Source organism: Pristis pectinata, chromosome 2 (assembly GCF_009764475.1).
Source record: "Pristis pectinata isolate sPriPec2 chromosome 2, sPriPec2.1.pri, whole genome shotgun sequence".
NCBI lineage: Eukaryota > Metazoa > Chordata > Chondrichthyes > Rhinopristiformes > Pristidae > Pristis > Pristis pectinata.
This window is the reverse complement of record NC_067406.1, coordinates 54,599,421-54,626,140: the sequence shown is the minus strand read 5'-3', so window position 1 is coordinate 54,626,140 and position 26,720 is coordinate 54,599,421. Positions and strand designations below refer to the sequence as shown.

Here is a 26,720-nt window from a genome sequence, read left to right as displayed (position 1 = left end):
ATAGTGACAGCTCTGCTATAGTCCTGAGCTTCCTCAATTTCCTGGGTTTTTGCCAACTATGCTCTAATGTTGGATTCCTGAGGAAGTTTAGGAATACAGAGTGAATCTCCAGCACTGGGGAACATGCCCATCCAGTCTCCACTGTTGGAACAGTGACCTCTTTCTTTTTTAAAAGACAGGAATGGCTAGGGTGGAATTGTATATCATTGTTTAAAAAATAATTGAGTTTACTTACATGCTTTTTATTGCTTTTACGTGTTTTCACTTTTAAAACTTCTAGTAATTTTGAAAACATTTTAATAATTTGATTAAGTTTTAAAGCTTCTTCAGTGTTCAGAACCATTTGAAATATTTGTCAGTTTTAAAATTTCTTCAGTGTTTTTGGGGTGCGAGGTTTGTTCTGTCCCACCCCATGTTGGGATGTATGCCTGCAAGGCCTTGTGCTGTGAAGGACTTCGCTGATGAAGCCTGGGACATGTTCTGCAAGGAAGCTGCCACTCAGGTTTCTGCAGACTTAGCAAACAGATAAGCTGCAAGGGTGGCTGGCTGGCTGGCTATAGACAGCCAATTCTAGTCCAATAAGTTACTTTGAAAAAAAAAACTTTTGTTGTAGTATTCAGATATGGAGGAAAAAGTTTTTGGTGATATAGAATGTTGGCCAGAACAATGTCCTTCTCTTCCAATACGGCCATGGGATTTTTAGTATTCATCTGACCTACAAGCACAGATAGTTAAAGTTGATTTTGCTTTTCATACAACACCTTCAGTAACTCATTGATCACTGATCACTGGAGTATTTAGCTGCTTCTGTCTGCTCAAACTCACAGCATCTGAATCAGAGGTAAAAGCAAACAGAGTAGACATAGACTGAGGCATGAGACAGAAAATGGTGGAAATGCTCAGCAGATCGGGCTGCACCTGCGGAGAGGCAACCTCTCACCAAATTCAATTATCAGATAAACTGTTTTACAATGTTGCAAGAAGGATAAATGTTAACCAACAATAACAACCTGCTCCGCTTTGGAAAAGTACCTTGGGATCTTCTGCAATTATCTGAGAGAACAGATGTGGCCTTGGATTAACATTTCATCTGAATAATAGGACTGCTGACAGGGTTGCCTCTCAGTACAAAGTTTCTTAGTGCAACAGCAGAGCATCAGCCAACATTTTTGTATTCAGGTTCTGTAGTGGTACTTAAATTCACAGCCTTCTAACTGTGAGAGTGTTACCAACTGAGCTACAGTTAGGACTGCCAGCATCAGTAAAATGTTATGTCTGAAGTAATGTGCACATAACGTTTAGAACATCTCAATATTTTAAATGCTTATTTACAAAAATGACCACATTTGAATTTGATCTGCCTGTGCTTCTGTACAAAAACATTTATTGAATATTTGTTCATTATCTAATCTGTGTATTCCTTATTTGATAGAATTTTCCTAAGCACATATTTTTCAGCAACAACTTACATTTATACATGAGTATTAGCAATAATTATGTCCCAAGGTGCTTCAGTGGAGAACTATTAAACCGGATTTGATATTGGGCCAGAAAAGAAGGTATTGGGAAATATGATCAAGTGCTTGGTTGGAGAGGTGTTTTAAGAAGGAGAATAAAGATAGAGAGGTGGACAGGTTGATGGAGCAGATTCTAGGGCTTAGGACTTTGCCTGTACTGGAATGATTAAATTTGTGGATGCATAAGAGACCCAATTGGAAGAGCTTAGAGATCTCAGAGGGTTGTGAGGTTGGATAGGGGAGGCTGTGAGGGAGGATTGGGCTGATTTTTATGGTTAAGTATTTGACATGTCTAGGTTGAATCATATTATCCCTTCCAAAACTGACTCTAAAATATCAATAAAATTGACTACAGATTATTTTAAGCAGTACGACCAGATTTACCAATCACAAATTTGGAAGTGTCAAACCAGCTGGTTGAATTCTTACAAGTGGATAAAATTTTATTTAAAAAAGACTAGAGACAGAATTTTTCTTTTTTTTTAATTTTAATTCAGATTGGGGTTGTTTTTAGGTTTTTCTTCGTATTCAAACAAAATTGTGTATCATCAGTTATTGAAAATCTCAAGAAATGCAGTAACAAGATCTCAAAAATTGCTTCTAAACAAATCAATAATGACATCTGCAGACTAGTTCAGCCTTTGACTTAATAAGTTCTTTGAAAATTATTGAGTTGTCTTTCATGTAATCGTAAGCATCTTTTGTCTTTCACTTCATTTCCACCCACGCCTTTATTCATCCAGCCTTATTCACTGCCATTCTACCATTGGCCAGCATCCCACAGACACATGGAATTGATTCATTGTCAAAATAAGTATTTTGAAGGCCATGTGCAGCATGTTTTATGCAAAATGTAAATATAGTTTCTGCACCGCAGATATTTGTTGCTCATCAGTGACAAAAAACAATTATCTAGGCTGAGCTTTGGGATGTTTTAGTTTTTATTTGTTAGATGTGAAAAATTCAAGGCCTAATTATATTTTCAATGAGTGATGAATGGTCTCCATATCCAGCAGAAACTTCTTTACCCAAATATTTGCTCTTGTTACCACAAGGAAAGTAGAAGCAACTAGCACTGAAAATGAAGGGAGCATGGAGAAAGGAACAGAAACAAGGAAATTTAAATGGGGTCCTTAAAGTGTGGTGGGTGTTGCTTCCAAATATTGTCATGGATAGCTGCAACTTGGACAGATGAATTGATGAGAAAACATCAAGTAGGCCTGTGCCCTCGCATGAATTCACTGAACACTGCCACAGGCCTGGTTTGGCAGCTATAGGTTGTTAACCAGTGTCATAAAGCGTGTCATCAGCAAATAGTCTTGTTTCCTAGTAGTCACCCCTTGTTTTGCTACAGTAGCTTAAATGTGGACCAACGCAGAATGAAGGGATCATCAGTACTTGCCAGGGTACTTGGTAATAACTAGATAATTTGCTATCAATAAAACTAAAGATTTGTTGCAGAGAAATTGGATTGCACCTATGATGGGTGTGATAAAACCTGGCTGCATTTAGTGCTGATGCCAAATCAGGTCCAATGCAAAAGAAATTATGAAGCTAACTGTAATCTCATGTGAAATAGTGTTAGGGAAGTTCACAGCCAGAAACAAATTTAAAAGGGAACGGGCACGACTTGTGATGAGATTCCTCAGTTTAATGCAGTTCCCAATGCTTTGCTGCACAGCAATCAGAAAAGGGAGGCAACCTTTAAATACACACTCCCTGCGGCAGCTAGATAGCAGTAATGCACACTGCAGTGGAGGAGAGGGAGACTGCAGGGGGAGAGGGAGAGAGCTCCTACATTCACTCAAATCTACTTTCACATCCCTTTCCCAGTGGTGCTGCCATGTTCTTGGACTCTTAATTCTACCTCTCTCAGTCATTCCATTGTAGTCACTTTAGCATTTCTTTTTGCACTACTGCAGATTGCACAATTATTTGTTGTTTTGCGCTTGTCACTGTACTTATTGTTGTATTTATTGTTACCATGTATGCTATTTACTTTGTGAGCAAGGAATTTCATTGCACTTTGGTATATATGACAATAAACTACTCTGGATCTGAATCTGAAAGGACATGGCAAGTCCTAGTCAATGAGACCCACCAGGCTCACCAAACAAAACCCTAGCACAGGCGGCTACAATTTTCCCTGCAGGAATGAGAACCTCACACAAAGGTGCAATTTTATAACTATGAAAGGTATACCATGGGTACAGTAGTGTAGTGGTTAAGTTACTGGACAAACTCCCAGAGTTCTGGACCATTAATCCAGGGACATGAGTTTCAATTCCCCCATGGAGGGATATGACTATGTACAGGCAGAAGGGATTTGTTTAATTAGGTGTCATCAGCTTAATTAGTTTGGCACAACATTGTGGGCCGAAGGGCCTGTTCCTGTGCTGTACTGTTCTATATTCTTTGTTCTATGTTCTAGGGAGACAGGATTTCCCTTGTGAAAAGCTATGCAGACTATCCTTGATCAGCCCCTGCTTTCCAAATGTATATAAATTCCATCTCTTAGGATTTTCTCCAATAATTTTTCTACCACTGACAAGGCTCACCAGCCTGTAGTTACCCGGCTGCCCTTCTTAAATAAAGGAACAATATTAACTATCCTCCAGTCTTCTCGCACCTCACCTGTGGCTGGTGAAGATGCACATTTCTCTGTCAATGCCCCAGCTATCTCCTCCCTTGCTTCCCATATCACATTGGGATATCTCATCCAGCCCTGAGGATTAACCAACCCTTATGCATTCCATGACATCTATCATCTCCTCCTTCTTAATACTGACCTGCTCCAGATTGTCTATGTACGTGCTATTTTCCACATCCTTCTCCTTGGCGAGTATAGATGAGAAGTATTCATTTAGGACCTCACCCACATCTCTTGGCTACCCACATAAATTACCCATTTGGGCTCTATAAGGGGACTCATTCTTTCCCTGGATACTCTCTTTCTTCTGATAAGCATAGGGTGTCTTTGTGTTCTCCCTAATCTTACTCACCAAGGATAATTCATGGCTCCCTTTTGCCCTTTTAATTCCTTTCTGAAGTTCTCTCCTACACCTTCTATATTCCTTAAGAGACTCACTCATTTCCAGTTGTCCATATGCTTCCTTTTTTTTACTGATCAAATCTTCAATATCTTTTGTCATCTAAGGTTCTCTAATCAGACCACCTTTGCCTTTCATCCTTAAATGCGGTCTAACCAATGCTTTATACAACTGCAACATGACATCTCAACTCTTATACTCACATACTATAAAGGCAAGTATACCAAGTGCTTTTTTCACTATTGTATCCACCTGTGTTGCCACTTTCAGTGAGCTATTGATTTGCACCCTGTCTCTTTAAACAATCTTCTTTGTTATCTACCACTCCATCTCTATTCATGTTCTTTTGTCACAACATCTGCAATGCTTGGAGCATGTTCGCAATATCTGAAGTGAATCGTGCATAACACTACATTGCCTGTAGAAGCAATATTAACTGTGCAATATTTGCAGGCTTTGGTGTCTTGGTGATTGCTTCTAATTTTCCCTTCACTGGTTGCAAGCCATTGTTGTGAGGTTCTTCTTGGTGCTAAAAATGTTTTCATCTGTGCGAGCTGAAGAGGATACGGTTCTGAGCAGGAATTGGCAGGGGTATGAGGTTATGATATGTCTGCCCAGTGTAATAGATGTACCAAGATGCCTTTTGTTGTGTCTTGTATTGCATGTTGACATGCATGCCATTGGTGCCCTTTTGAAGATCTAAGGGCATCCTGGACACTCTAGAAATGAATTTATCAAGGTCAATTTCTCACCCATATGCTTTTTAAAATATTTAACTTTATATAAAAAAATCTTGTGTTGCTATGCCTTTGGTGACCCCTACTGGCTCAATATGGCATCTACTTCACACAAAGCAATCTTTGTCAGTCTAAATGATTGAGTCCTGATGCAGGGTCTCATCCAAACCATCGGCTTTCTCTTTGCCTCCGCAGATGCAGCTTGACTCACTGAGTTCCTCCAGCAGTTTGCTTTTTGCTCCAGATTCCAGCATCTGGATGGCTTTTCATGAAGAGCTCAGGCAGTAGTGGGTAAGGTTTTCCCTTCACTGTTGCTATTTTGGACTGCTTAGCATGATACCAGCTGTTTATCAGCTCCTCTTGACCCTGCTGCCATTATCTTTGGAGAATCCCAGCCCAGAATAGCCCTGCCTATGGGAACACATTGCAGATTATAAAATTTGCCCATTGCAGCCATAATGCCTATTTAGTTTCTTTATTATTCATCAACCCCTTGTGCACTCAAGCACACAATGATGTCACTAACTGTATGCACCTACAATAAAGTACATAATTGGTTACATGATTTCCTAGCTTCAACATAAATCTTGAAAGAGAAATCTTCTGACTTCCCTGGGCCCCTAGGCTAGAACTCAGTCTCTCTCAGTTCATATATAACAAGCAGTGGAAATCTAAATGGAAGGATTTAGGTTTGTATCCTTGGTTTTATCCAGAGGAATTACATATTAGATGACAGCCAGCCTTGTGGGAGTATTTGTTCCCTAACGGAGACAAGCACAAATATGTCAAATTTGCTCCTGTTCATTTCATGATACATTCAGCAAAGTGATGGTGAATGTCATTGACAGTCCTAAAAGTGGAACCTCCTCAGCAATAACCTACTCACTTCTCCAGGACCCACTCAGCTCCACACCTCATTACAGCCTTGGTCCAATATGGACAAACCTATTGCCCTTGACATCAAGGAAGCATTTGACTGAGTTTGGCATCAAAAAAGATCTGGTAAAACTGAAGTTAATGAGCATCGAAAGATGTGGTTGGAGTCATACCTCACACAAAAGAAAATGGTTGTGACTATTAGAGGTCAATTATCCCAGTCTCAGCATAGGAGTTCCTCAGGGCAGTGTCATAGGCCGAAGAGTCTTTAACTGCTTCATCAATGACATTGCTTCCATCATAAAGTTATAATCAAGGATCATTGTACAATTTGCAACTCCTTATCAAAAAAATCACACCATGCCTGCATGCAGCAATGCCTGGGCAAGATTAGACGTGGGCTGCTAACTGGCAAATAACTGACAGAATCTAACAACTTATCCATGATACACAATGGCATTACTTTTAACTGCGTCCTCTACCATCAATGGGGGTCAGCATTGACTGGAAATTTACTGGACCAGCCACTTAACTATCATGGTTACAAGAGCAGGTAAGCGGTTGGGTATCCTGCAGTGAGTGACCCACCTCTTAATATCCCAAAGCCTTCCCATCATCTACAAGACATCAGCCATGCGAGTGATTGAATACTCTCAACTTTCCTGGATGAGTGCAGCTACATTTGCTCTCAGGAAGCTCAATACCATCCAGGACATAATGCCAGCTTGATTGGCATCCACCACAATCCTACATTCACTCCTACTACCACCAGCTGACAATGGCTATATTTTGTATACCATCTAGAAAATGCATAATTATTACCTACATTGCTATTCTGAGAGCATCTTCTAAATTAAGTTCTTCTACTGCCAAGAAAGACAAGGCAGCAGGTACATAAGATAAGATAAGATATCTTTATTAGTCACATGTACATTGAAACACACAGTGAAATGCGCCTTTTGCGTAGAGTGTTCTGGGGGCAGCCCGCAAGTGTCACCACGCTTCCGGCACCAACATAGCATGCCCACAACTTCCTAACCCATAAGTTTTGTTTGGGAATGTGGGAGGAAACCAAAGCACCCAGAGGAAACCCAAGCAGTCATGGGGAGAACGTAAAAACTCCTTGCAGACAGCAGCTGGAATTGAACCTGGGTTGCTGGCACTGTAAAGCATTGTGCTAACTGCTACACTGCAACAATACCCTTAGATTCCCTTGCAAGTCAGTCATCATGTTTATTTTGGAAATATATCGTTACTGGTTCATTGTCACTGGGTCTAAATCTTGGAATTTTCCCTACCCGAAGCAACATGTGTGTACCTTCATTAGAAGGACTGCAGTGATTTAGGGAGGTGGCTCACCATCACCGTCTAAAGGGCAGTTAGGGATGACTTTGCCGAATGTGCCCAGATTCTGAAAATTAATGTTGTTATTGGGTAAGTCCACCTCTGACATGTGGGACACACAAGAGACTGCAGATACTGGAATCTGAGCAACACACAATCTGCCGGAGGAACTCAACAGGTCAAACAGCATCTGTAGGGGTCAATCATCCCAGTCCTGATGCAGGCTTTCAACCTGAAACTTTGACATATTCCTTTCTCACCAGAGATGCTGCTGGACCCACTGAGTTCCTGCAGCAGATTGCATGTTGCTCTCACATGTAGGAGTTGTTTAAAAGCCATCTGGTCAGAATTCAGGACCAACATGTTCCTTTGAGGAACAAGGACAAGGATGGTAAAATTCGGGAACCTTGGATGATGAGAGATATTGTAAATTTAGTCAAAAAGAAAAAGGAAGAACATGTAAGGTTTAGGAAGCTGAAATTGGACAGGGCCCTTGAATATAAAGGAATCAGGAAAGAACTCAAACAGAGAATCAAGAGAGCTAAAAGAGGACATGAAATGTCTTTGGCAAGTAGTATTAAGGAGAATCCAAAGGCATTTTATACATATATGAAAAACAAGAGGGTAGCTTGTGAGAGGGTAAAGGAAGGAATTTATGCCTGGAGCCAGAGGAAGTGGGTGAGGAACTAGAGTACTTCATATTGATGTTCACCAAGGACATGGAGGACAGTCAGATCAGGGAGGTGTATGCTGATATTCTAAGGCATGCTGATATCAAGAAGAAAGTGAAGTTGGGTCTCTTGAATAACATTAAGGTGGATAAGATCCAAGGTCTGATGAGATCTTTCATAGGTTAATGAGGGAGGCAATTGCTGGAGCCTTGACAGAGATCTTTGTATTCTCTTTAGCCACAGGCAAGATCCCAGAGGACTGGAAAACAGCCAGTGTTGTTCCTTTGTTTAAGAGGGACAATAGGGACAAAACAGGGAATTATAGGCTAGTGAGCTTTACATCAGTGGTAGAGAAATTATTGGAGAAGATTCTTAGGGATAGGATTTACACACATCTGGAAAAGCATGGACTTATTAGGGATAGTCAGCATGGTTTTGGGCAAGGGATGTCCCATCTTACAAAATTGATTGAGATTTTTGAGGAAGTGATGAAGATGATTGATGAGGGTAGGGTAGTGGATGTTGTCCACATGGACTTTAGTAAAGCATTTGACAATGTCCCTTATGGTAGGCTGATCCAGAAGATTAAGGCACACGGGATCCATGGAGACTTGATAGACAGGCTTGGCCATAGAAGACAGAGAGGGTAGTGGTCAAGGGCTGTTATTCTGACTGGAGGTCTGTGATCAGTGGTGTTCCGCAAGGATCAGGGACCTGTGTTGGTTGTGATATATGTAAATGACTTGGATGAAAATGTAGGGGGGGGGGGCAGATTAATAAGTTTGCAAGCAATATAAAAATTGGTAGAGTTGTGGATAGTGAGGAAGGTTGTCAAAGAATTCAGCAGGATATAGATCCCTTGGAAATGTGGGTGAAGAAATGGCAGATGGAGTTTAATCTGGACCAATGTGAGGTGTTGCACTTAAATAGAGTCATAGAGTCATAGAGCAATACAGCACGGATACAGGCTCTTTGACCCAACGAGTCCATGCCATCCATGGTGCCCACTCATCCAGTCCCAATTTCCTGCATTTGGCCCATATCCCTCTAAGCCCCACCCCTGCATGTACCTATCCAAGTGCTTCTTAAATGATACTATCATACCTGTCTTAACCACTTCCTCTGGCAACTCGTTCCATATATGCACCAACCTCTGAGTGAAAAGGTTGCCCCACATCCCTTTTAAATCTTTTCCCTCTCACCCTAAACCTATGACCCCTAGTTCTGGACTCCCTTACCTTAGGGAAAAGACTACTACCATCCACCCTATCTATGCCCCTCATGATTTTATAAACTTCTGTAAGATCACCCCTCATTCTCCTATGCTCTAAGGAATGCACTAAAAGCCTACCCCAAGCATTCCTTCACAGTCTTTAAGAATAACGTTTGAAGAGATTTTGCTTCTCTCTTGGAATCAATGATAAGGTATACTACATTTGGAGGCGACTGCCAGAGCAAACACATAATTGGCTATTGCAGTGAAGGTGACTCAAAAACTGAATCCCTTTGCTTCCTCCTCCTTCTGGATAGGGGATATCCTAATAGAGGTTTGCTCAAATTGTAACTTGAGCAGCATAGGCTAAAGCCATGAGTGCAAGCACCAAGACACACATCAAATCTTGAGCGGGAAACAGGTCAAGAGTGCTGTGGATTCCCAATGAGCATATAATCCTGAAGACAAAATGGAGAGTGCCAACACAAAAGGAAGGCTCACTTAACATAAACAGCACCTGTTGGTAAAAGAAAAGCCCAGAAGTCAATGGAAACCGCAAGTAGTGGGCATGACCAATCTAAAATCAACACGGACTTCAAGAACAGAGGACTGAGGACGGGAAAGAAGTCTACATTCCAATGCTAGGTTGTGAAAGAAATTGATGATAAAAGCTGGTGCCGACAAAAGACAAATGATGAGAAAACAAAGGAGGGTTGTACAGAATATGGACTGTGATCTCCATCCCTCAGGTTTGTCTAATTTGTGGTCCCATATTTGTTTAATTAGTGGTGCTCATGGGATTTCGGATTGAGAACACTTAGCTCACAAAAAAAGTGACAAACAGAATTAAAAAAACAGCTTCATTCAGACAATAGAAGGTCAAGTCCTAGGCATCCGATGGATCATGGGTCTTCTCAGTGTGCTGTAGCCCCACTGTGTAGATGGAATGTTCTATTGGAAACAGAGCACAGGTACAAGAAATGGTAGATGGATTCATAGCAAAGTCTGAAAATGTAACAAAAAGTGGTCTGGAAGAGATGTTATATACAGCTTGGGGTTGAGAATTTTGTTGATGAGAAAACTAAGAAACAGTAAATTTGTGTTTTGTTATATTTATATTTTTATATATATTTTATACACATACACACACACACACACACACACACACACACACACACACACGTAAATAATTAATAAATGATTAACTGATGGTATAATTAATGCAGATAGTTGATAATTTCCATGCATTTGTTAGTTTTGTAAAAAAGAGAAAGCAGTGCAGTATAATTGAGTGTGAGTGTACCTCTTAGAACTGAGTGTGCCACAAAATGATCTTGATACTTTGTTGTGCCAAACTCTGCTGTTTAGATTGAAAACAGCTGCCTTTGATAAAGGAGATTTGTTGTTAGCCCTGTCTTATCTGAGTGATAGATTTCCCCTCAACTTGCTGTTTCAAGAACAACCCCAGCTTTTCTAGTCTAGCCACATAACTAAATCCCTCGACCAATAATCATCCTGGTGACTCTCTTCTGCACTTAAATTGCATTGCCCAGAATTGGACACAGAATCAGGTTTGTTATCACTGACTTATATATCGTGAAATTTGTTGTTTTGTGGCAGCAGTACAGTGCGAAGACATAAAATTACTACAAATTATGAAATAAATAAATAGTACAAAAGAGAAATGACAAAGTAGTGTTCATGGGTTCATGGACTGTTCAGTAATCTGACGGCAGGGGGGGAAGAAGCTGTTCCTAAGTTGTTGAGTGTGGTTCTTCAGGCTCATGTACCTCCTCCCCGATGGCAGTAACGAGAAGGAGGTATGTCTCAGATGATGAAGGTCCTTAATGATGGATGCCGCCTTCTTGAGGCACTGCCTCTTGAAGATGTCCTCAAAGGTGGGGAGGGTTGTGCCCATGATGGAGCTAGCTGAGTCTACAACCCTCAGCAGCCTCTTGCAATCCTGTGCATTGGAGTGATGCAACCAGTCAGAATGCTCTCCACTGTACAACTATAGAAATTTGCAAGAGTATCTGTTGACATACCAAATTTCCTCAAATTCCTAACGAAGTAGATCTGCTGGCATGCCATCTTCGGATTGCATCAATATGTTGGGCCCAGGATAGATCCTCCAAGATGTTGACGTCCAGGAACTTGAAGCTGCTCACCCTTTCCACCAATGACCCCTCGTTGAGGACAGTGTGTGTTCTCCCAACTTCCCCTTCCTGAAGTCCACAATCAATTCCTTGATCTTGCTGATGTTGAGTGTGTGGTTGTTGTTGCAACACCACTCAACCAGCTGATCTATCTCACTCCTGTATGCCCCCTCGTTTCCACCTGAGATTCTGCCAACAACAGTGGTGTCATTGGCAAATTTATAGATGGTGTTTGTGCTGTTCTTAGCCATAAAGTCATGAGTGTGGAGAGAGTAGAGCAGTGGGCTGAGCACACATCCTTGAGGTGCGCCTGTGTTGATTGTCAGTGAGGAGAAGATATTATTACCGATCTGCACTGACTATGGTCTCTCAATGAGGAAGTTGAGGATCCATTTGCAGAGGAAGGTAGAGGCCCAGGTTTTGAAGCTAGTTAATTAATACTGAGGGGATGATGGTGTTGAACGCCGAGCTGTAATCGATAAATGGCAGCCTGACGTATGTTTTGCTGTTGTCTAGTTGCTTCAAAGCAGAGTGGGGAGCCAGTGAGATTGTGTCCACAGTAGACCTGTTGTGGTGGTAGGCGCATTGCAGCGGGTCCAGATCCTTGCTCAGGCAGGAGTTAATTCTAGCCATAACCAACCTCTCAAAACACTTCATCACAGTAGTTGTGAGTGCTACCAGGCAATAGTCGTTGAGGAAGCTCACCCTGCTCTTCTTGGGCACTGGTATGATTGCTGCCTTTTTAAAGCAGGTGGGAACCTCAGACTGCAGCAGTGAGAGGTTGAAGATGTCCTGGAACACTCCAGCCAGTTGGTCATCATGAGTTTTCAGTACCCGGCCAGGTACACTGTCAGGGCCTGACACCTTGCGAGGTTTCACCCTTTTGAAGGATGTTCTGACGTCGGCCTCTGAGACAGAGATCAACAGGGTCACCAGATGCTGTGAGGATTTGCACAGGTGTAGTGTTATTCTCCCTTTCGAAGCATGCACAAAAGGCATTGAGCTCATCGGGGAGTGAAGCATCACTGCCATTTATGCTATTAGGTTTTGCATTATAGGTAGTAATGGCATGCAAACCCAGCCACAGTTGTTGTGCATTCAATAGTGCCTCTGACACAATATTCCATTTATGGTGGAAACAAATGTTTTATGAGGGTTCACCATGACTCCTTTGCTCTTGTATTTTATGTCTCTATTTATAAAATCCAAACATCCCATTCACTTCCTTTACCTCCTTTCTTAGTCTGCCCTGGCACCTTCAGTGACCTATGCACATCTCTCTGTTCCTGTACCCCTCATGTTATCTCTAATTAATATAACCTGCGTTGATATTCCTACTAAGAAGCAACACCTTGCATTTCTCTGTGTTAAATTTCATGTGTGATGTGTCTACTATTCCACCAGCCTGTCTTCTTGATATTACTATCTGTAGTCTACATGGCATTTGTATTATTGATTGTATACCACTTTAAGGATTGTACCATGAGACCAATTGCATTCTGTATGTTGCAACAATGTTTAACACAGAAACTTCCATAAGCCTTTCTTCCTCTATGAAGTAAGCACACAGTAGATATACTGTCCTGGCTCTTGTTATTAATAAAGTGCTTTCCTCCTTTAATTTTACCAGATATCCTCAGTATATTAGAGAGATCGAGAAAGATACTGAGACATTATTGCCCTCACAGTTCACTATGTTTCCAAGCTTGTATCATCTGCAGATTTATAAATTTTGGCCTGTAAACCCAAATCCAAGTCATTAATATATACTAAGGAAAGCAATAATCCTGGTACCGATCACTGGAAATCTCCACTATATATTTACTTACAGTCCAAAAAACAATGTTCAGCACGTTTCCTTTCATTTAGCCAATTTTCTGTTCATGTTGCAACTGCCTCTTATCCACAGGCTTCATTGATGACAAGCCCACCATGCTTACTTTATCAGATGTCTTTTGAAAATACATTCACATTGTATTTAGTGAAATACATCAAATTGTTTAAAAATGTCTTTGTGTTTTGGTTTTTGCTTTTGTTCAATTTTTAAAATGTTTAAATATTTTGGGCTTTAATATTTTATATGTTTCTGAGTCATAGTGAAAACTTTAGAGAGGTTTGACAGCTGGGGCTATGTTAGGGCTGGGCTCAGATTCTAAAGATTTTTTCAGCTCCTATTTAGACAGGGCTCATTTCTGACTTGCCATGTGATGGAATTACATTCTGCAAGGTATTGGTCTCTCTTCAGGGCCCACCATTGAAGGTCTGTCTGGCTTAAAATGTTGATAAGGGAGATGCACGGAAGTTCATACTTATTCTCACGGAAGTCCTGCAGGGTCCCAACCCAAAACGTCAACCATCTCTTTGCCTCCACAGATGCTGCTTGATCCACTGAGTTCCTCAAGCAGTTTGTTTTTTGCTCCATATTCCAGCTTCTGCAGTCTCTTTTGTCTCCGTCCTTATCAAGTTGATCGGTGGTAAATGATTTCTGGCCTACTAAAGATGCAATTAACTTTGATGTAATTGGTACTATCTAAGATGTTGGTGATTGTGAGAGAAATGATCTGTTGGTGCTTGTCACAGATAAAAGGATGAAAGAACACCGGGACACAGATAAATGTGATTAGAATTGTTTATTGGCAGACAAAATAAATGCTACCATGGACTGGCTGGGATAAATATGTGTTTCATGTTTTTAATGCCTCTATTTCTCTGCTCATCTTCTGTTAGAAGCAAGCTCCCTCTGGTTTGCCAATGCTGTCTTCTTTCGGAAGTATGCACATACTTTCAGCGATGCAAAAGATCCAATTTCATCAGTAACAATACTCATCAAAAGAACGTCAACACTAAGATTTAACATAATAATTATTTAATTAATGTAAAATGTGTTTGCATTAAACAGTCAGAATTATCTCTGGCATATCTAAGAACATCAAACATTACACAATTCTTAATATGTAGATATCATGCTTTTATTTTCTATTATTAACAAAATGTCATAATTGCTACAAGGTAATTGTATACATAGTTATAGATACACTTTATATTTTGATATATTGCACATTAGATTGAGTCATTCTTTTCATTTAAACAAAATTAAACAAACACACAGCATGATACTGAAGGCTGAATTTATAGTGCTGGGAGTGACGTCTATTACATTGCTGAAAATTAAGCCTTTGTTTAATATATGTACATGTGCAATAAAATTATTTGATATGAAAGGAAAATAAAATATTATCTGTAATAGGATTTGCAATATTGGCTTTGTTTCTAACTTCAAAGTTGCTGCCTGACTTGCTGAGTATTTCCTGCAGTTTTGTTGAACTATTGTCAAAAATTATAAGATTGAGCATAGGGGAATGTCAGTCTTTTGCACTCCAAATAGCAATTTTGCAGGTTAGTTGCTAGATTTCTTTGAGAAACATCTTGCACCAGATAGCACAAAGTATTTTCAAATGAGTCCCTCTTTGCTGGTAAAGATTGACTTCTTGTCTCAAGACAGATTAAGGTGATCACTTTCAGCTTCAGCCTCTGGGGAATGACCTCGTGAACCTGACTGACTTTTGTTCAAGTGACAGGGAGATCTCCATCACCAGTTCAGCACTCAGGTGGCAAAGTTGGAAACTGCCAGCTGAATTTGATTTATATTAGTATTGCTTGCTTCTTCATTCTATGCCTAAAGTATCTTCTACTATACATATTAATAACAATGCATTGAGGATACTAGTTGGGAAGTCATGTTGCAGCTGTATAAATCTTTACTTAGGCCACATTTGGAGTAGAGTGTTCTGGTTGCCATATCGCAGGAAGGATGTGGAGGCTTTGGAGAGGCTCAGAAGAGGTTGACCAGGATGTTGCCTGGATTAGAGAGTATTAACTATAAGGATATTATTGGATAAACTTGGATTGTCTTCTCTGGAGCATCGGAGGCTGAGGGGGGACCTGCAGGAAGTATATAAAGTTATGAGGGGCATAGATAGTCAGAGTCATTTTGCCCCCACAATGGATATGTCAAATACTAGAGGGAATAGGTTTAAGTTGAGGTGGGGGGGGGAGGGATTTAAAGGGGATGTGCAAGTTTTGTTTTTACACAGAGAGTGGTAGGTGCCTGGAACATGCTGCCACGACAGGTGGTGGAAAAAGATACAATAATAATGTTTAAGAGGCATTTAGAATGACATATGAACAGACAGGGAATGGAGGGAAACAAACCATGTGCTAGTGCATGGGATCAGTTAGATAGACATCATGGTTGGCACAGACACGGTGGGCCGAAGGGCCTGTTCCTTTGCTGTACTGTTCTATGTTCCAAGAATTCTGAGTTTTCAAATTGAAATACAAATAATGTCAGACAAAAACAAACAGAAGCTCTTTCAGGTTTCCTCCTACCACCTTGATAGTCACATGCTACAATGATAATGGGAGTGTTGACTAACCACAGCTATCAAGCTCTAACCATTTGTTTATAGCAGATCCAAATATAAAGTGAACAAAACCTCAGTGGTTGAAAGGTTTGGCATCATTGGTCCAAAATCACCTTTCCCTCCCAAGCATTCTGCACTTACCAAATGTTGCATCTCAGACTACTCGAATGGCATATCCCAAAGTGTTTTCAGAAAGAAATCATTCTTAATTACATTTGAATGAATTAATACCAATTGCTTCCACTGTACTTCCAGGAAGCCTGTCTCCCAGACAGACCACTCTGCTTCCAAAGATTAGTTCTGAATGCACCTCTCTTCAGTAGAGTCTCTGATTCTATATTTTAACAAAAAGGTGAAATAGTTTTGCTTTGCATAACTATAGTGGAATTACAATTGGTAATCATGTAAATTATCTCTTATCCTTCCATTTTTAAAACTGAACACGTGCAATTTGTTCATGATAATCCAAACTCTCATTCACCCAAGTTGCCAGCTTCTGTTTCTTTAAATTATGTGCAATATCTTTTTTGTACTGTAACTGCACAAATAATTTATAATATGGCAGTATTATTTCATTATATTGATTCATACGTTTTAGTACAGATCTTAAGTATTGAGCATTGTTTTACCCCCACCCCCAGCATTCTGATTTTTCATTTTTTTAAAAGAATTGGTAAAATGTTTATTCTTGAAATCTTTGTCCCTGTGTGAAATACTACACATTTTTTTCAGACTGAATTATATCTGCCATCTGAATTTCTAATGCACAGCTATGTTTAATTCATCCTGCATATTGTTCAACTTTGGGGTCCATCAAATATCTGCCAAATGTCACATCCACAGATGGGTTGCTTCCATTTCTGTGAATTATAGGGGATCTATTGCACTAATTGTCTGGAAGACTGAAGAAGTAAGGAATTAATTAGGAGATACGGCTTGGGTAAACAATCTATTTATTACTACATTTAAACACATTTTCCTTTTTTTGCAAATTTAGCCTAGGGACTCTTTATTTCAGGGCAGCGTTAAGGAAATATTTATTTAAATTAGGCTATGAGCTTTACACAATCTACTCACATATCCTCATCAAGCTACAAAAAACATGTATATTTCTTTATTATTCACAGGAAATAATCTTTTGAAAGTTCAGTTTATGAAAATCAAATTTACGATATATATCCAGGCAAACCACTGCTGGGGAATTCGTGAATATTTGTAATAATTTTCAACAAAAAAACTTCAGAGAAGAATAAAAATTCAAAAAATGACCATCCTGTACAGCAAAAATAAAGCTGATATTTACAATAAACAGTAGGAGAAAGCAAGGGGGAGATATCTTCTCAACAGAAGCATTTATTCCGAAGAATTAATACTAACATTTAATTTTTTCTTTCAGTTCCTTTCAGTATCCTAGCTTGACACAAGGCAGCAAAGTCCAAAGAATCTTCGTTTCCTCCTTCTCACTAGTGGATATGGAGTCAGATTGAGGAGACTGCTATCATCTGTACAGGAAATATGTAACTCAAGTTTAAATCCAGTTTTTAATTTTATCCTCAGACATAAATACTGATTATAACTCAATAAAAAAATAGATTCTATATCAGTAATCAGTTCAGTGTATCTAAGATTGTACATTTGTAAACAGGTTTGTATAGTTGTTGATGAATCCAACCTAACAATGGAAAATTATTTACCATCCAGATCAGAAATGCATATGTCAGCCATGCTAGATTCGAGCCACTTTGTGCTTCTTAGCTGAAGAGAAGTAAGATCAGGAGAGCATTTCACCTTTATTGAGCTTTATGTATTTATTTAGAGGTTGTTGGTTGAACCAAAGTCAATAGGATAACAATCAGGACAAACACAGTACAGTACGGACTAGGTTACTATTGGTGAATGTCTCTTTAAGATAGAGCACAGTAGTGTGTGTGTGTGTGTGTGTGTGTGTGTGTGTGTGTGTGTGTGTGTGTGTGTGTGTGTGTGTGTGTGTGTGTGTGTGTGTGTGGTGTGATGATGACAACAGAAGATAAGAACGTAATGATGTTTTTGGAGTAAACAGTCGGAATCAGTCAGGGGAGAAGAGAGAGGGAGAGAGAGACACACACCAGCCTGCTAGTCTCTATCGATGGATGAAAAACAATAACTGTGCCTGTCACTACAATCCACGTATGGATTTTTGGAACAAAGCAGTGGAGTCCACTTTGTCATTAACCTGTAGTGGGAAACAGGTATTTGTGTGGACAGCCATGATTTGAGTGACTTTTGGGGTGGCAGATGCTTCGGAACAAAGCGGTGGAGTAGTCACTGCTGAGTAGACACTGAGGTGTCGTATGGGTTCCATCGTGGAACATTTGGATTTCGTAATTACTCTCTATTTTCTCTCTACATCTTATTTTCAGTCAACAGTGGTTTTGCAGAAGCCTTTGCTCACATTTCACCTTACGACTTGCTGAACTGAACTTTGAGAACTATTCCTGGACTTGGAGTTTGGGAATTTGCCACACACACACTTCGAGTTTAGTTTTTGGGGTTAATGTTTAAGATTTAACATTTTTACTTCTAACATTCTAACATTTTTACTTTTATTTTTCTTATTATCATAAGTAGTTATTAATAAAATAGTTTTTAACACTTATACATGACTCGGTGTGTTTCTTTTGTTGCTGGCACATGACAAATAAATCAAACCATTATGCAAGTATCCAGTGGAGAGAAAGAATTAGGAACTAGTGTAGTAACAAAGAATGAGCCAATGAGAAGAAGATAATGTTTTGGAGGTGGATGAAATAATCTAGTAAAGAGACAGGCCCAAAACACCAATCGCCAGAGGGTAGTAATAAGGAGATATTACAACTAATGCTTATTAATCTAGAGCCAGTTGCCTGGAAAATCCTTTGCTTTATTTCAAAACATCTGTAATTAGAGTCATTGGAAAAATATGAATGGAATTATCCCACCATAACACAGACAAAAAAATACTGAAATATTGCAACAACTATGGCATGCATTTACAGTATATGGCATCTTAAGGGAAAGTTGCCTGCTGATGCCTCATATACGTACATGTGTACATGAAGGTGATGGTAAGACAGGGAAGTAAAAGTTAGAAGCCTAATCAAAGCTTTATCAGAGAATGAGTTCTAAGGATGTATTTAGATCCAGAGAGTTAATGTGGTAGAGAGATTTAATGAGGGTTTTCTGGAAGGCTCAGTTTCCATTGTTGCCATGATGGGAGGGAGAAGTGCACAAAATTTTGAATGTTGTGATTGAAGCACCATTGGGGATAGGGATTGATACAGCAGCAAAATGCAAAAAGGAATTTAAATACAGGTATTAAAGTTGAAGCACTGGATGATGGGGAAACATTGTTGGTAAATGGTATGGAGTTTCATGATGAAAACAGAAGCCTGGCAAACAATCAACTTGAATAATTTAGAACTGATGACAGCATGAATCAGGGTTTCAGAATAGGGACAACATGGCCAAAATGGAAATAAATAGAGGTATCTTTCTAGTGAGTGAGGTTCAAAGGCTTCTGAGGTGCTACCAAGAAAGCCTTGGCACACTACGTAACTACGACTTGTAAATGATTTTTGCTGCAGCCATGGTGAGGGAGTAAAGGTTTTAAACTGTGGAAGTGGTTTCATCCATCATTTATGAAGACATTTGAAGCATCCCAATTGATACAAAGCACAGAAACTAAGAAGCTCTTGAAAACAAAATCAATGCCAACAGCATTGATATACAGTACCTCCTTTAACACAGAAACATATTCCAAGGTGTTTCATGAGGTATTATGAAACAAATTTGATATCGAGTCATATTACAAGATATTGAGGCCGATTATTAAAAGTTTGATCAAAGAGGTAGACATTGAGGAGAATTTTAACAGAGATGATAAATAAGACAGAACCATAGAGAATTATTGGTGGTTTGGGGTGAAGTTGGGGATTTGGGAGGGAGGTCATCTGGACCTCAGAGCCTTGATAGCTGGAGGTAAAGTTGCCAGTGGTGGAGGAGTTAAAATCTGAGAAATTCCAGCATTCTGAATTGGAGTAAATACTTTTCCACTCCATTACTGTACCTCAGTATAATGCACTGACAGACCTGTCTCCAGCAATACTGTACATCAGTGTTATACAATAACAGACTTGTCCTCACCAGTACTGTACCCCAGTTTTATACAGTGACAAACCTATCTTCACTGGTAAACAATTGGAGTAATATATTTTGAAGTACTACCACTAACATATTCAGAAATGTAACATTACACTACCTCAGAAATTCAATTACGTTTAACTAACATAAAAAAACAGAAACTGCAGGAAACACTCAGGAGTCAGGCAGCATCTGTGGAAAGAGAAACTCAGCTTTCTAATGAAGGGTTTCAGACCAGAAGGATAAACACCATTTCCCTTTCCAAAGCTGCTGCTTGTCTTACTGAGTGTCTCCAGCATTCTCTGTTTTACTTTGAGATTTCCGGTATCTGTAGTTTTTCTTTTATGTTAAGTTATCCTTAACCAACTATTGGTAGCTTAAGGGTATGGGCAAACTTAAATTAAACTAACAAGTGTATTTTGATTTCATATATCTATTCAAAGTTTATACATATATTGATGGCATTTGGATCCCTGCACATCACTTCTCTGCATTTACATTGAAATTTAGCAAATTTCATACCAGTATGGTTCATCACAGGAGATTAATAAAATATGAATGGGATCAATCCACCACATAACTGTTGATTAAAGGTATTATTCCTTTAACTATCTTACGCTGTTTTTTGTTTCTTATTCACTCAGATGCTAGAGAATTCAATTTTTCTACTTTTTCAACATCCAAAGCTTGTCGGGAAATGGGCCAAATACCGAAAGTTAAAAGGGAGATTGTATTTTTTTGTTTTTAAGCAAGGGGCATTAGCTTTTACTCCAGGCAGTAATATACAAAAAACTTTCAGGAGCTCTTCAGCCAAGGCTAAAAACCGTGGAAATGCAGCAATGTACACCAGATGCAAAATTATTATATCTTTAAAGTTGCATATCTTTAAGTGAGCAGCCTTTCTTATTGTTATCAAAGTCAGTCAGCAGTAAGGGTAAACTTCTGACTCAACATTCCCAAAGTACTTCACCTGCTAGAAGCACATATGGAAAAGTCTGGTGCATGTTGAATGTATTTTCCAACATTTAATTCTTACTTTACTCAATGATTTTAACATATGCAATGATCATCCAGAGAAATATTTCAGTAATTTTTCAGATACTATGTGGCATAAAAGATAAACAAGAATAAACAGGACTCAACTGAGCAAAAATAATGTCTTCTGATCATCATGGCAATGTTACTACGATACATAAGAAAAATTACATATGGATATTTCATATTGTTATGGACTCAGTGAAAGTCCCTTTAAGATAGAGAGTGTGTGTGTATGTGTGTGTGGGGCGTGCTTACATCAATAGAAGATAAAGGACGTAATGACGTTGAAGAAGAAGAAGAAGAAGAAGGAGAGAGAGAGAAGGGAGAGAGACACCAGCCTGCTTGTTTTCTCTATCGATGGATGAGAAACAATAACTGTGTTTGCCACTGAAATCCATGTATGGAAGTTGGAAGTAATCCGGTGGAGTTCACTTTGTTGCTGACCTGTAGAAGGAAACAGGTATTTGTATGTGGACGACCACGGTTCGGATGCTTTTCGGGGTGAGGAAGTCACTACCGAGTAAACACTGAAGTGTCGTTTGGGTTCCATCGTGGAACATTTGGTTTTCGTATGTACTCTCTCTATGTTTTTCTACATCTACATCTTATCTTCAGACAACGGTGGTTGTTGAAGAAGCCCTTGTTCATGTTTCACCTTATGACTTGCGGAACTGAACTTTAAGAACCATTCAGGAACTGGGAGTTTTGGACTTTGTCACACACACACACACGAAGAGTTTAGTTTTGGGGTTAACGTTCGAGGTTTAACATTCTTGAATTCTAACATACTAACATTTTTACTTTTATTTTACGTATTATCAATAGTAGTGATTAATAAAATAGTTTTTAACACTAAATCATGCTCAGTGTGTTTCTTTTGTTGCTGGTTCGTGACAATATTCACAATTCTATTTTTGGTTCAAAGAAACAATAATAACAGTTCAAAATTGCAAAGTTTTGAGTGGAATTTAACCTTTACTTTTGTGTTCTCTCCAAATAGAATGAGAAAAAAAAGTAAGATGAAATTAAATCATTCATTTTGCTCCACTTTGGTCATTAGTCAGATTCTCCACTGTGGCTGATATTTAAAATTAGAAGGTCAAATTATTCCATTGTCTATGAAAACTGACAATCTGTCCACTTCAGCCCACAGTCTGCACTTTTGTTTCCTACCAAGTATTGCAATGGTGTGCAGTCTGCAGCCATCATCAAGTTTCTAGTTCGAAAGAAATGTTAAAAAATTATCTTAAAATATGGTGAATAAAGAGTTATACTTACCTTGGTTCTTTAATGGTAAAGGCATAGTCTCCCTGAGTTTGCTTAGAAGATTTTTCATTTCTCGTATGTCTCTGTAAAAAGAGATGATTAAATGAGAAAGTAAATAGAACACTATTTAAAATTAAAATGTTTACTAACCTTTCAGTATTTTCTATATCTGTGGAAACATGCCACGAATACGGTTGAAGGTCTTGGAGAGGAGAGGATGGTGTATCTTCTAAAATTGGAGCTTGGGAACTCTCTTCCTTTCTACTGTCTATCACTTTGGGAACCACCAAGGTGTCCTTTTCTTTAAAATTAAAAGAAAGGGAAAAGACAGCAGTGATCATAATTAATGGCCACTGTCTACCGTCTTTGAAATGTTATCAAGTTTATGAAGTTTCTAATAAATAATGACTCAATAACAACATTTACTTTCATCTAAATGTACTGAAGCAATGTCTCAGGTATTGCAGAAGAATCTAAGTTCAATAAACAGCACTATTTCTTGCCACATACTTTCCTATAAAACAGAGAAAACAAGGAAAAATACAAATCTGATAATGCACAACAGGTCAGTCAGGATCTTGTGAGAAAATTTGGGAGAGCCTCTGCATCACACTTTAGAATTATTATTTCTTTTGATAAAGAACATTTACCCACCCCTGTTAATTGTCTTCAGTGTGTTTACATAAGAAGTAGGGCATTCAAGCCCTTGGTATTATTATATATTAGATTCAAATTTAAACTTGTTATCTGAGGCAGCATGTACTGCTTTATGTGGGACAGAGTTCACTTCTACTACTACTCTTGTGAAACAGTATTTTTGAACTTCTCTCCTGAATGGTCTGGCTCTGACTTTACTGCAGTACTGAATTGGGATTGACAATAAATGCTGCCTTTGCCAATGACACCCACAACAAGCCCCCCAAAAAGGAAAAAAATAGCAAGTGTCATGCATGACTTTGATCCTTTAGCTTGCTCCCCACCAAACACTAGACTAACCCACCCCCACAACTTTTTGACCCTCAAGGTCCAGCCCTCGAGTTCCTGACCATCTTAAATCCCCAAAAATCCCACCCTAACTTTCCAATCCCTCAAGGTTGTGACTTGTCTCCAACTGTTCACCGTTCTCCATTCCCCTGGAGAATTTAATCGAGGATTATATGTCTTCTGGTTGTGGACTCTCCATCAGCAGAATCGCTTTCTCTCTATCTATCCAATCAAAGTCCTAAAACCCCAAATCAATAAAACCATTAATCTTATTTATTTCAGAGAATACAATCTTAACGTGTATCTTTCGCTCATAATGTAATCCTTGGAGACCTAGCAACATCCTGGTGCATCATAGTGCACAGAGGTGCACAGAAGATTCCAGATGATATTTATCTGTGGCTTTGGATCCCATGCAAAGTTTCCTCACTTTTATGTTCTGATCTCTAACTATAGAAACATTACCCTTTTTGATTTTTTTTTAGTCCCAAACTGGTACATTTTTGTGACCTGTGAACATGGCCCAAAACTCTCTTTGGGCCTCCATTGTCCTTACAGTTTTATCATTGAAATATTTAACGGGCATCAAGTGGATAACCTCACCCTTAATGGTGTTAGAATTCACCTGCCATTATTTTGAATACTTACTTAATTCATCAATATCCAATGTCACTTTGTAATATTATGTCCCCATCCACATTACTTACTGTACTATCAATCTTTGTGTCATTGACATATTTGGTATAGCTCTCTTGGCATACCTCTCAGTTGTATAATTTGTCAATAAAACCCTATATAGTGATTAGTTGAGGGTCCAGCACAGATCCTTGCACTATCCTTGTATTGCATTTCCTTTTAATTCAAATACACAACCATTTCCTATATTCTTTGAGTTCTAATATCTAACCAATATCCTCACCAGATAAATGATATACCTTCAATTCCAGAGCCTTTAATTTTAGTTGGAGTTTCTTGCTAAAGTTTCCAGCAAATTTGTTTTTTTAAAAACTGTAGGACTCTTACGCCCAAGCTCCAAAGTTGTAAGTCTCCACTTCTGGCACAAGGTCTTTTCATTGGGAACACATTTCAGAGGATCAAGTGCACAAAGCACTCTGCCTAATTTAAACCTCTCTTGAACTTCTGATCATTAACTTTAATGGCTGAAAAACAAGGAGAGTTTTGTAGCCATTAAAATTATGCCCACATGCCCATGATGTGCTCCTGTTGAGAAAAGTTCATGCTGGTAATCCAGAGTTTCAAGATTTCTACACAGTGCAATGTGTGACAAAATAAATGAATACATTCTAAATTGCATTGTGAAAATATTAAGGCATATACTACATTTGCTTGGAGGATCTAAGTAATCCCCGGTCTCCCAGATATTAGTGACAGATATCTTATTTCCTAGCTGCTTTGGGAAGGCCTTTACGAGAAATTTATAATGGGAATTATCCCACTGTAACTGGTAGGATTTTATCGTATGAATTTCAAAACCAATGAGGAACCAGAAAAAAAGCTGAACAATTAATGATTTCATTCTGCTCATTAACTTAATAATGCAACTATGCAGATTTCAGTGATTTTCAACAAAATTTGGTGTATATTTCCATTATCATGATTTTGATTGCTATTCAGAGACTGGATAATTTTTCTTTTTATTCACTTTGGCATTTTGATTTCATTAAATAAAATTTAACCAACTGAACCTAACAGTTTATGAGACATTGACCTAAGCCAACATCGACTCTTTGCCAAAAGTTAATTTGTAAAACAGGTCAAGACAAAAAAGGTAAACTTATTTCTAGAGATTTACCCACTACTGTTCTCATGTAAGCCTTAAACATAGAAAGATGATGGACCAGTCAGGAACCCTAATATTTAATGTATATTGAGATTCCATATGTCACTAGGCTCATTTAGAAAGGAATCTATTATTTTTATGCAGCATGCTTTGGGAAAACAGGTCAAATAGGACATGTAAATGTGGATGCTTCTGACTAAAAAATGTTAGCGCAAAAGGTAAAGCATTTTATCTTCAGCTATAGTAGCAGCTATAGCTAAAGGTAAACAATGAGGTTTAGTAAACTGTCACTGTCAAACTCTGCTCTCTCTGTTAAGTTTAATATTTTATGATTACGGACATAGAACTTCAAATATGAAAAGTATTCAGAAAAACTTTTTGTTATTCAGTATGATATTATAAAGAATGAAAGGAAGTTGCCAATAAATGCACAGGACATGAAAAAAACTATTACAAAGAAAACTAAGTACACCAATTATCACAGAGCTCTCCAAGTGATTTGTGGATGTGGTACCACTGTTAGAGGAAGACTGACAGCTCTTGGATCCTAGACACAAATGTGAAGGTTGTGCTGCTTATACCCATTAAACTATTTTAAACATTGCTTATAATTGGTAGTGACACTTATGTTTCAGTGAATTGGTTGAAGTTGGCAATAACATTTTGTCCTGAGGTCTGAACCAAATTTGGCTTTAGTACTCATTAAATGCTACTCATGAGCTGTGGGTACCAATGGGAGCCCAAATGGTTAGGGGAAATAGGAAATTTTTCATTTCTTTCCAGAGATGAATAATTTGTGGAGAAGAGAAGTACCTTTACCACAGTGCTTACAGTTAGAAAGGGCAGGAGTACTTCCTGTCCCAACCCACCCAAACACTAACCTTTTCTGGTTCTGTGGAATCAGATACAAGCCACTTAGATTCTCCAAAAATCTCCAATAGATTGAAAGTTGTCTCCTCAATGTGGCATATGCCTCAGGATTGTGGCTCTTTTGCTCATTGTTCCTTCAGAACTCATGTTAAGAGCAGAAGTTGGGGAAAATTGTTTGGCATCCTATCCTCCTGGACATACATCCAGCTGGGTAGACCCCAGATGGAAAGTAACCATGCCTTGCCAACTTGTCATTGCAAATGTTTGCTGTGCAGTTTTTGCCATGGCATTTTAATAGTAGGCCACCACTATATTTCATTTTAAAATGAGATGTGTGTCCAATTACTAGAACAGTTGATTCTTCACAGATTTCAGGCTGAAATCATTAATGCAATGGATGCTGTGTTTACAGGTTTGCACAGACTCTTAATGGCTTCAGAAATTGATGTGCCAGAAGTGAAGATTCCTGAGTTCTGCAGAGACAATGGTGCTGCCCACCAGCTCACACAGGGAGGAAAATTTGCCATTTGAAGAGATAAGAAAAGTGTATAGAATAGAAAAGTTATTTTAATGGGAGACTTCAATTAACCCAATATAAATTAGTAGGACCCGAGA

At 38.8% G+C, this 26,720-nt stretch overlaps 1 protein-coding gene across 3 annotated transcripts in view; it reads right to left on the bottom strand.

Moving 5' to 3' along the window:
* Positions 1 to 14,242: 14,242 nt before the first annotated feature.
* rgs7bpa (regulator of G protein signaling 7 binding protein a) overlaps positions 14,243 to 26,720 on the bottom strand; it is a 48,280-nt gene continuing 35,802 nt past the window's right edge. For 2 of the 3 annotated variants that reach the window (XM_052043413.1, XM_052043423.1), the window contains exons 4-7: positions 22,601 to 22,751; positions 22,463 to 22,533; positions 17,366 to 17,490; positions 14,243 to 16,322 (exon numbers count right to left, since the gene is read on the bottom strand). In XM_052043413.1, the coding sequence (XP_051899373.1) occupies positions 17,399 to 17,490; positions 22,463 to 22,533; positions 22,601 to 22,751 (314 nt within the window). In that variant the 3' untranslated portion in view covers positions 14,243 to 16,322; positions 17,366 to 17,398. Of the gene's footprint in view, positions 16,323 to 17,365; positions 17,491 to 22,458; positions 22,534 to 22,600; positions 22,752 to 26,720 lie in introns of those variants that run through there. The other variant, XM_052043431.1, reaches the window with a different exon arrangement.